At 41.2% G+C, this 12293-nt stretch overlaps 1 protein-coding gene across 3 annotated transcripts in view; it reads right to left on the minus strand.

The window, feature by feature from the left end:
* Nucleotides 1–12293, minus strand: part of LOC119480904 (protein unc-13 homolog C) — a 202493-nt gene that overhangs the window by 70130 nt on the left and 120070 nt on the right. For all 3 annotated transcript variants that reach the window (XM_037757559.1, XM_037757550.1, XM_037757541.1), the window contains 2 exons: nucleotides 6925–7081; nucleotides 6376–6444 (listed from right to left, as the gene is read on the minus strand). In XM_037757559.1, coding sequence (XP_037613487.1) covers nucleotides 6376–6444; nucleotides 6925–7081 — 226 coding nt within the window. The remainder of the gene's footprint in view (nucleotides 1–6375; nucleotides 6445–6924; nucleotides 7082–12293) is intronic.

Consider the following 12293-nt stretch of genomic DNA (forward strand, 5'->3'; position numbering starts at 1 on the left):
TTCCCATCACAGTTGGCACAGAGGTTTCTTATCGTCTGCACTCTGTGAAAGGTGATACTAGCTTGTCTCTTATACTTGGCTTTTTACATTGTCATACATTTCAAAGGGTTGGCTCTGGATTATGCAGGTTTTGCTCTGCAAAGGGAAAGATTATCCCAAATACTTGCAACCGTGCATTTTGAGCTTTGTTCTCTGTAAATATTGTCTTCCTCCAGAAGAAACTAGAAAATGATATTTGTCTGCCATGTGAGGATGACAGAGGATGGTTGTATGCTTCTATAGCAGGCTGTGGTATGCATCAAGTACATCTTGCTATAGGGCAACCTTGTGGATACTATCCCAGTAGAATAATTTTTGTTCATGCGATGCTTTCTCAGCTCCATTAGCAGCTCAATGTTGCTGAATATGACACAGTCCTGCTGTAGAACGCTACAGGTACAGTATGGAACAGCTATTTTATTGTATTCTTACAGGAGGAGGCAGCAGGAACTACTGCACCATAGAAAGCAACAAAGCAGGTGTTTGCATTAAGTAACCTTTTCTCAAAAGGCCCACTGTAATACAGCACAGAAATCCATTGTAAGAGAATGGCGCATAACTCCCAAGGGTGCTTACTGAACAAACATCACTTTATATCAAACTGTCCGAACTAAGCCAACAGCCCAAATCCCTCGCAGCGTGCTCTGAATACTGAACCGTTATGTCCGACACAGAGAAACCTGCAAATCCCAGCTGGGACATACTGGCTACACAAGGTGTCACGGTGTATCAGGGCTGTTGGAATAAAGTTTAAAAGGGAAGAAACGCATATGTAGCAAAATGTAGAATGGCAGCTGCACCCCGGCTCCCTCTCTGCTGATTCAAGCCCCCTGTTTTACAAAAGCAAACTCAATCTCCCTCAGAATGTCATTATAGGGGAAATCCATACGGTGAACGGGCGGAGTGGCCAGATCTGAATCTTATTACTGTCCAACAGTGGCAGGCCGGCTCTGTGGGACGGCTTCAGAAAGTGAGAGAGTATGAGAGAGAGTGAGAGAGAGGATGAACTGTGTGTGCATGAACCACTGGTCTGTGGCAGGCTTGACAAGAGAGCAGCAGGGCAGCGCTGGCAGGTGAAGCCGGCGTGATATTCTGTGACTGCTCTCAGTGAACGTGTCATCGCCAGACAGCCAGGCCATCTGAAAATAAAAGAGGCCATCCCTCCTTCACTTAACCCTCTCCCTCCATCACTGTTGCCCACCCAGCATGCCTCCTTTCATTCTTCATCTGCTTCTCCTCCTATCTTCCCTATCCAAATCCATCCCTCTTTCCCTCCAACTCTCTCGCTCTTTGTCCAAATCCCAACTCTGCTTATTTCATCCAACTCTCTTTTTTTTCCAAATCCTCTTTATCTCTCGCTCACTATTTGCAACTCCATTCTCTGTCTCCCTTAAGTCCTCTCTCTTTCATGCTATCTACTTGCTGTCCTCCTCTCACCCACTCTTTTTTTCCCTTTGTAAGCAGACGAGAGGATCTGCTGCTATCAGGGTGTGTCTCTGTAATCACATGTGGCTTCACACGGCGAGCCGTGGCGAAGAACAGGGGAACCAAAGCAATCACCAGCTCAACCACACGTTGACTTTTGTGTCACATTAAAGGTGAGAGGGTCATCTCTCAGTTACAGTTCACTGTGCGAGGCCACCAGCTGGGGAGAAGTGTGGAGATGTGTGTGTGTGTGTGGCTGCTCAGGTGCATACCTGTGTGGGAGTCAGTGGGTAGCTGCAGTCAAACAGCAGTGTGGATGTCTGTGCATGTGTGTGCGAGAGATGTGGCTTTGTGCGCCTGTGGATGTGTGGTGTCTAACAGGTTTAGCTCTCCTGGGATTGCTCTGGAAGATTATGTACTGTATGTCAGGATTTCAATCTGCCTGAGTAGAATACAGAGGCGCCTTTTGTGGCCTGCGAGTGGCAGATCTCTGGCAATTAGTGGTGGATTTCTGCCAGATTCCAGTTTCTTCATTTTACCAGCTTTTGTTTAATCTTAACCATATCTTTGATTGGCACCTTGTGTAATTTATTTTCAGTTAGGGAGGGGTAACAATGTTTTTGATTCTTGTTTTTTTTTTTTTTTTATGAATTCCCTATTCATTAGTGGGTAATTTGATAGCATGTGCAGGGGTGAGGGTGGTACAAAAACATTCTCAAACAAAAGCTTTTCATTACGGCTGCCAAAATTAACATGATAATAACGCGTTTGTTTTAGCACTACTAATTTCTTTAACATAACTTGCAATTTTTAGGTTATAGCGGCTTCAGTTTTAAAGCTATAGAGTGACGATGCTGGTAACATATGAAACTAGAAAACCTAAGGAATCCATTGGTACCAATCATGTCATACTAGTTTGTCTTGAAGGAGGTTAAATAACGTAAATGTTGGCGAGGAAAAACTGTCATGGCCATTTTCAAAGGGGTCCCTTGACCTCTGACCTCAAGATATGTGAATGAAAATGGGTTCTATGGGTACCCACGAGTCTCCCCTTTACAGACATGCCCACTTTATATGATAATCAAATGCAGTTTGGGGCAAGTCATTGTCAAGTCAGCACACTGACACACTGACAGCTGTTGTTGCCTGTTGGGCTGCAGTTTGCTACGATATGATTTTTATGCTAAATGCAGTATCTGTGAAGGTTTCTGGACAAATATTTGTCATTGTTTTGTGTTAATTGATTTACAATAATAATTTATACAAACATTTGCATAAAGCAAACATTTATCCACTCCCATGTTGATAAGAGTATTAAATACTTGATAAATCTCCTTTTAAGGCACATTTTGAAGAGATAAAAAATGTGTGAATAATTTTCGATTAATCACGATTTAATTTTTTAATCGATTGACAGCCCTACTTTTCATGTATTTGTTGATTTTATTTGTATACTTTTTAAAAATTGAATATAGCTTTTTATGTATATCTCATTTTAGTTACCACATTGTATGTAATTTTATACAATACAATAATTATCTTTTTTTATTAGAGTATACTACACCAATAAGCCGGTACATTTCATCTATCACTGAGCAGACACAAAGAAAAAGACAACACGTCAAGCGAGACCATGCCAAATGGCAGAGCTTTGTGGACACAGACGACGTGTAGCCTACTGAGGCATCAAATGCTGACAGTCAACAGTTTACATCAAAGACGGCTGTAACGGGTCAACCAGAAAATTCTCTATATACGGCAGTGCAGCGGGGCTTGCTAACAGATGTTGCCTGCTGCTCACCACTCAGTGACAATCACCGAACAAATGACCATGACGAATGAACCGCTATCATACAACTCAGATGCCTAAAAGTGTGACCGACTCAGTGAGGGATGAAACGTTACTACACTCGTTTACATAGAAATTGTATTTCCTGCATATATGTAAGTTGGAGTGGACAAAAATATTAGAGACCCATTTCACTATAATGCGGTCCAATTCAACATAGTCACTAAGACTAAGGCAAAACGACTGTACCGGGGCGCCCCGGCAGCTTATCTGGTAGGACGGAGTCCTTAGCGGTGTTTCTGCAGCATGTCGTCCCTTCTTTCTTCCCCTTTCCTCTCTATCTTCGGCTGTAATATCCAGATAACTATAACTATATTAGGTCTTTTTTTGGTCATTGATAAATTATTCCTTTGTCTAGTTATGATGCACACAGCCACTGGCTATTCCTGCAGGAGCTTATCGAGTTTAGCTGTCCCTCCCTCTCTCCACTCCCCTCTGTGCACCACCGTGGTTTTTGCTGCAGTATGCATGGTTAAGCAGCTAGCAGTTAATGAAGAAGCCCATGACTTTGGATACTGCAGCTTAAATATAAAGTAAGTCTCTTAAAGGCAGGGTTGGTAAAGATTGTTGAAATTCTCATTACAGCCCAACTGCAATCAATAAATGAAATGCTTTGACAAAAAAAAGGAGAAAAGAATCCGGTACATGTGGCTGTCGCAGGTCTGTAATAAACCCGTCCGACCATTTCATTTGACCAAAATACAATGATTGGACGGGCTATCTGTCTGCCTGGGTGCACTCTGCCCATGCACTAATTGCGCGTCACCGGAGTCTTCCACAAGCTGCTAGCTTGACAGCTGTGAGTACTAACAAAATGTTATATATATATATATATATATATATATATATATATATATTCATGATGATATGTTTATGTTCGTAAAGATAATAGTGGGGGAGTGGCTTTGGAGGGAGGCCTGAAGCGACGGACTGTCATGTGCAATGCTTCTAACTACTTTCAATGGAAAAGAGTTGGCAACACTCTCGCTAGTTTCTCAAGATTGCCCACCCAGCCTTTAAGTTAAATAAAAACACATGCAGCAGGAGTCAAACACGATTGTCTTATTAATGTAGTGCACACTACTGGAAGCAGCTGTTATAAATGATTTTGAAACAACAGGATCTTTGTTATTTATATGAGTATTAGCCAACATCAAATCCATCTGTAGATGCTGCATATAGAAACGTGGGCGGACATAGCTTAGTTTACAGATGTTTACAAGGTGCTGAATGCCCTAAATCCATGAAGCACCATGGCAGACAGAGTGCTGGACGCTCACGACACGGTCTATTTATTGGACCATGAGGACCACTATTTCTTGAGCTGCTGATGGACCCTGGACACCGTATAGGCTGATTATCGATATTTATGCGTCTGACTACACCCCTGGCTACAGTCTGCTGAAAAATGCAAAATCACTTCATAGTCATTCATCATGCTATTAATTAAATTTGATTCAGTCATTTTTGTTTTTGATGGGTTCATGTGTATCTATCTGTAATTTCTGCCTTTTCAAATCACACTTTTCACAAATCCTACATTATCACATCTTAAAACCACACTGCGTCTTCAAAGCCATATAACTATTACTATGGGAACTTGAGTGTGACGCGTGACATTATCAAATGTCATTCTTGGTATGACGCCATCATATAGATATGATGGATGACATTTACCTCGTCTTACTCCCCATATTTAGCATAACACCTTAACATCTGGCATTAACGTGCATCCTGTGTGACTACACTGTGTGATTCAAATAAGGCGAGCATGCATAAAATACACACTGGACTAAATCCAAGAAAGAAGAGAATCCAGTCAATAATCACGTTTGGAGGGCAACAGACACATTTGGCATTAACAACAAAGTGCAAATGGATTGCTGCGCCAAGCCAGATATAGTAAGCACACGGTGTACTGTAAACAGTTGAATCAACCTTGAGGCCTATCAAATCAACCAGGTTGCAGTTACCTTAGCTGTCAAAAGTACAGCCAGTTTTAAAGGATGTAAACAATAAACAGACGTGGCAACCTTCATTTTCACAAAAAGGAGAATTGCTCTTGTGTGTGTAAAATAGACTCAATGTCCAGTGAAAACAAGGCCTCATCCGGCCCGCCAAGCTTCCCATCTAGCCCGCCGAATATTAATGGATTCACCATGACCGCTACAGGTGCTGATGGGGAGGTGGATAGTCTATTTATGTCTACTACTCGCACGGACAGAACAGACATTCTAGAGGGCGAGTTTTGGCAGCGCACCAGCTGTTGTCTATCAGCCGTAACATGCTAGTCGGCTTAGCCTGGTCAGCCGGGTTAGTCGAGCTCAACTGACAACGATTTGTGTCAAACTGTATGCCGACACTGTTCAAACGAAGTCGGGTAAATCTGCGGATACACTTCAAACATTTCATTTATAACGGCATCACCTGAATGTAACGGAACGAAACAAACATAGACTGTAAAGCGAGTCTTTCTCTCTACAGTGTTCAGGCAGCCTTCCAGTGCAGATTCAGACCATGCCAAAGTATTAACTAATGCTGAAAGAGTGTTTATCGCTGCATATATGCAACCACACAATTGTAGACAATACAGAATTCAAATGTATGGTCAGTTAGCCCTGCTACAGTGTGCCTTCACATGAGCATTTTAGTCAGTCTGTTGTGCCTGCCCTGTATAAAAGAGTGAAAGCTGCAGTTGAGGAATTATAGGACTGTATTCTGTAATTACATTTTCCGTAATTACAGATTTTGACCTTCACCGCTCAGTTATCTACCTACTTGGTGGAGGTCTGAGGGCATTTTCTAGTTAAGTACCTAGTTATCTTTATGGATTTCCCATGTTTTTTTTCTGTACACTGATATAGGCTTATAAAAATAACATTTAAATTGTGAGTAAGTGAAAATATTAAACAATGATAGGATAATTAGGCCTAAATAAATGTAATTTTCCTACTATTAATGTGGACCTGAGATGAATTTGAACTGTAATGACTGTAAAACTGACACTTCTTTTGAGGTGACAAAAGTAACAAACACACCTCATGCAAAAAGTTCATACATACCCGATATTTAGAGAGGTCGATCCTCAGTGAGTTATGCAGCTGGTCCAGTAATTTGACAAATTTCTCCCTCTGTCAGGATGAAAAATTACATAATTCAGTTCAGAGTGTCGCCACACCCAAAGCATTGTGTGCCTAAAAATGCATAACACTGCGTGGTCGATAGCATTGCTATGACTGCAGTGATTCATTTTTACTTCCCGGAACAAAATTGAGGGGTTTAGCAATATTGCCAGACTCGGCTTACTGCCTGGAAATATTATCTGATGCCTTACAACATTAGCTTATTAAAAGTTCAATCGCAAAGCACTGGCAGCCTCTGAGATTTTCTGTTGATTTCAAGTACACAACTTGCTCTAGACAAATAACTCTAAATGAGAATGACGACAAAAGGGTAGTGATGTCGAGGGTTCAATATCAGACTAAAAGACAGCAATAGATGTTACGTCAGTCGAACTAGAGAATCCACATTTTCCTTTAGCACTATATTACTATACATCACTGCTGTAGTGTGCAGATGTTAGACTGCAAGACAACGATAGGTGCACTCACTCCAAAGTTAGAGGCAGCAAATCGGTCAGAGGCGGAGGCAGTGGTTGTGGTGGTGGTGGTGGTGTGGGCGAAGTAGGCATTGATATTAGCAAGCAGGTTGCTCATCACTGCTGGCACACCGGGACACATGTATTTGGCGGACAGACAGGAGAAGTGCCTACAGAGGAGAAGAAACAGCTATTATTCTACAGAGCATAAGGGGCGGTGCTGTACTGATTTTTTGGACGAAATAGAGATAATTCTTCACCAAAGATCAATAGACAATCATGAAAACATAAAGACAGTTTGAGACCCCACATCAACACAATTACAGACAGAGAAAATGATAAAGAGTTGCTCTTCAGTAATCCTCAAAAATCCACAACAGCGCTGAAAGAGAACAGAATTAAGAAACATTTCCCTTTGAAACATATACCTCAGTAAAAAAAAAAAAAGTGAGCAGACTGAAGTCCAGTATTTCTTCATTATGTTCCCTTTCTGACTGCTGAAGAGAGACCATATTTTTAATGTTCCAAACAATTACTTCTGGTGGAAGAGTTAGTGCATAAGTAGTTCACTGCCCTGCTCATGTACTATAGATGTGGCTCCATAGCCAATGATGTCATAAATCACCACTGTATAACCTATACTATTAAGGACATAAGGCTGTAAAGTAATAGATGGAGCCAGTAAGTTTGATCAAGGGGTCCAGTGGGGGCTGAATTATATTCATATCCAGGGGAACAGAAGAGATGAATGTAAATTTGACTGTGTACCATTAAACTTACTTGTTTGTTTCATTTTGTAACAAATACGACCGAGACAAACTCAAGCACTTGCCGAGGTAAGTGTTTTCCGCTGAGGTGAAACCACATATGTCAACCCAGCACAAACTGAATCTCAATACTATGCAGTGCACTAAAATTACACAAGTGATCATTCCCAGGGGAGGGTCTGAAGCAGGGGCTTTTGTCTCCGGTTTAGATAGATCTTGTTTCCCTTTTCTCCCGTCTCCAGCGCCCTTTTTACTCCCCGAAATCTAACTACATACAATGCATTGCCACTTCAGATTCGCGCTGATCTTTCTCTCTCTTTCCCCCCACACACACACACACACAGAGACACACATCTGTAATAGCAGCGCTCCGCAGCAGTAATTAAGTGCCGGAGCCTTGGAGGCCTGGTTTGAGCAGGGATCTCTGCTTGAGTGAAGAACATATGCTCCTTTTAACACTTCATACTGCTGCTTCACAAGCCATGTGGAATGCCTCCCACATTATAATTCACTGGTACCTATAGTGAACATAGAGACTGGCTGCCATATCCATACCCTTTCATACAGCAGACAAAAGATAATGTTAGTCTAGATGGAATACCGACATGTAAAAAAGGTATGTGTGTAATAATCTGTATGTTTACTTTAATGCAGCTGACGACAATATACGCAAGGGCTTCTTCGCCTCCAGCGTGACCCATAGCAACCGAACATCTGGATGCTTTGCCTGAGAGCTTAAAGCCAGCTGAGCTTTATAAATATAGCTTTTGTTAAATGCTCATTCTCAAATCTACAAAAAAAAAATGATTTCACTATAATCTGCTGGGTTTTGTATCAACAAAACTCAAATAACCTCTAGCCTACATTCCACATAATGTTGCTTCAAAATACAAAAAAGAAGGAAATTGATATTATTTACAACTTTCATTTTCAGATACTATAGACAGGAATTAGTGGTTGGATAATATAACTATTTGCTTTTTTATTAGGGCTGTCAAAGCTAACGAGATAATAACGCGATAGAGCAATTTCGTTTTAACACCTCTTATTTCTTTAATGTATTAACTCAACTTGTGACTTTTAGGTTGTAGCGAGCTCAGAATAAGTATACTGGCATCATATGAAACTACAAAACCTAAAGAATTCAATAGTTACCATGTCATACTAGCTAGTCGCGTAGGAAGATAATAAACACTCCAAACTTGCGCTAAATTTTGACAAGGAAAAACTGTCATGGTCATTTTCAAAAGGGTCCCTTGACTTCTGACCTCAAGATATGTGAATGAAAATGGTTTCCATGGGTAACCACGAGTCTCCCCTTTACAGACATGCCCACTTTATGATAATCACATGCAGTTTAGGGCAAGTCATAGTCAAGTCAACACACTGACACACTGACCGATTTGAGCATATTTTTTATGCTAAATGCAGTACCTGGGAGGGTTTCTGGACAATTTTGTGTTGTTTATCTGATTTCCAATATTAAATATATACATACATTTGCATAAAGCAAGCATGTTTGTCCACTCCCATGCATGTTGATAAGAGTATTGAATACTTGACAAATGAAATTAAATATTTGAATCGATTGACAGTCCTATTTTTCCTATATCACAAGTTAGAGGTAACCACAAGTATCATGAAGCTGGATATTGAGACTGGAGAACAGAGATTTTGAAACTGCACTGAGTCATTGCTTCATAAAGCCAAAGTGTTAGAAAAGGCAGTGCGTTACGGGGAGTAATGATTACAGATTTACTCCCCCTCCTGAGTGCAGCCCATGCACACACACACACACACACGCGCACACACTCACAAATAGAAACACAAACATGTTCTCATCGGGAGGCCTATTTAATTACTTTGCTTTCAGCCTCCAAATTACCCAGGAGCACTTGAGGTTAGGCGAGTGATGCGAAGAGAGTGATGATGGCATCCGCTGAATTCCCATGGTGCTTTTAGAGCTCGATCTCCAGAGCCAATTTTCAAGAGGGAGATGTTGCTTCTCCTCGTGTTACCCTGCCTTGGTTTTTACCAGCGGATGAGACGCGCACTACACACACACATACACTCACGTATCGTCTTACGGTTTCAGATGGCTGGGAGAAATGAGAAAAAGATGATGAGAAACAGGCTGCTGGGAGGTGAGGGAGTGGTGATAGAGTGAGATGGAGGAAAACGAACATGAGGGAGGGGTATGTTGGGGGTTGTTGTGTGGGACACAGGAGGGATAGTTGAGTCTTCGCAGCTGCTGTGATTTATGCAGCCATCATGTCAGGAGTGACTGGGAGTCAAGGCTCTATGATGAAGAAAACGGAAAGGCTTTCATAAATTCCTGATGAAGCATAATAAGCGCTGATATGAGAACCGCCAAGCTTAAACAAGGTTCAAGCCTGAAGCATTACCTCAACCTGAGAGAGCTGGTAATAAGGCCACTTACTGCTTCACTTGTCTGCACTAAAATAACCCTGCAATCCCTCATATGCTGCAATACCCTGTCACACTGACACAATAGTCTGTCACCTAGCAACCGTCAATTGTGTCAAGACTTATACGGAGTATATACGTGTTATTATCGGAGCAGTTCCACTCCTTACTTATGTGGACACAAAGGCTATAAATGGGGGTGTCGAAGAATCCTCGAAACAGCTAAATCGAGCTTTGCAGGGCTCAAAAAAAGAAACCCAATGGCATGTTTGCCCTACGGGGCCAGTAGGAAGATAAAGAAAGAAGCTGGTGTGGGATATATATGAGGTTGAGTCATCAGCACTGCTATCAGAAAAGTGGGAGAGAAGGGGGTGGGGGATCAAACATGCCAGCTGAAGGAACCAATGACCTCACTTTGCTACAGAACAGATTAAAAAAAAAACTTTGCAGGAGTATTTTATGTTGCTAAATTTGTAATGTAGTTTAGTAAATTATTTCAAGACTCAACACAATTTCTCAGCGTTGCTTCATCTCAGGCATCAGTTCGGGAAGTGGAGTTACTGCAGCTGTAGGCCTGTTGTTTAACAGAAATGGAAATTAAAAATATATGATTATTAAACTATGTTTTATACTGTCTCGTAGGAACCTCCACGGGGTGAATGTGCATCAGTAGATCCTCGCTCCTCTCCTGTATGAAATGGCTGTATCCTCACTGTCATGCATTAATTTAAACTGTAGTAACCTCCACACACGACCTCCTTCTTCCTCTCCTCAGTTCTCATGCTTTAGCTCCATGTTGTAGACTCTGTAGTTACTGTGGCAGCTTCAACATACAGTATGTTGATGTTCAAGTTTGCTTTTCTAAAATCAGGGCTATAGGAGCCATGGACGATTTCAGAAAGGAGTAATGTTTGTAGTAATGTTAATTACGTTTGTGATGGTTTATCATTTTTGGTGTTGGTATTCTTTAGTGTTTGGGATATTGTCATTTAATATTGTGTCATTTATTATTATGGAATCACGACGATTTGGGAGATTTGGGTCACTTTGGGATATGGGCGGCACTAAAAATCAACATGGAGAGCATTCGAACGAGCTGACGCACGAGACGGCACAGGGGAGGGGGGTGAGACCGAGGGTTCTGTAATTTATGGATATAATGTTCACGTCCTGCAAAAGCAGTACGTAATATCAACGATGAGAGCGAATCATCTAGCGGTCATTCTGTTATGATGCCGAGGCGGAACTGCTTGTTTACTAATGAATTATTAGTAATGAATTTACTAATGATTTAACTGATAAAACCATGCTCTGTTTTCTGAAATGGCTCTTTTGATTTACAAAATATGATTTTACAGGGCAAGCATTACCAGAGGAATCAAATGCTCAGACGAAGGCTGTTATATGTAAATAAATAATAAAATAATTATTCAACTACAGCAAGTTTTGTCTTTAAGCTTTTTGGGCATTATCTATAGTAAAAATAATGGTCCAAAATGATGATAAAATTGTCTAGTTTTGAAAAAAAAACCTTTACATTTTCTTTGGGGAGTGTAAAATGCTGTTAATAACTATTAAACATAAGTGATCCTGGCCATTCAAATTAAACAGTGTGAAGGATCTGGCAGTAGTTAGTGGTGTGGTTGCAGATTACAACTTCTCCCGTGTGCCAAGCATGTAGGATTAGCTACTGTGGCCAACGTGAAACGTGAATGGCCCTCTCTAGAGCCAGCTGTTGTAAGAGTAGAGTGCTTAGAGTGTGTGTGTGTGTGTCTAGGAAGTGAGTGGTGAAGTAAGAGAGAGAGAGTGGTGGTGACAAGAGCGAGTAACGTTATTGAAGCAGGAAAAGTTAACAGAGTTTGGTTTGTCCGTTCTGGGCTACTGTTGAAACATGGCGGTGCAACATTGCAGACTCCATGAAGAGGACTCACTCCCTATGTAGATATAAACAGCTCATTCTAAGGTAACGCAAACACAACTATTCTTATTTTCAGGTGATTATACACGAAAGAAAACATACTTATTTATATAATATTCCATTTCTGCCCATAGATCCCCCTAATTGTTACACACTGGTCCTTTAAAGCAAAAGAAACAAACAAACATGTCTTTCGCAGAGCATGTAGTATGACTTTCTCTCAGCAGTCCCAACTCTGACTGACTTCCAGCGTCCCTGATCTCAGGGATG

Source organism: Sebastes umbrosus, chromosome 2, assembly GCF_015220745.1.
Source record: "Sebastes umbrosus isolate fSebUmb1 chromosome 2, fSebUmb1.pri, whole genome shotgun sequence".
In the NCBI taxonomy this organism is placed as follows: domain Eukaryota; kingdom Metazoa; phylum Chordata; class Actinopteri; order Perciformes; family Sebastidae; genus Sebastes; species Sebastes umbrosus.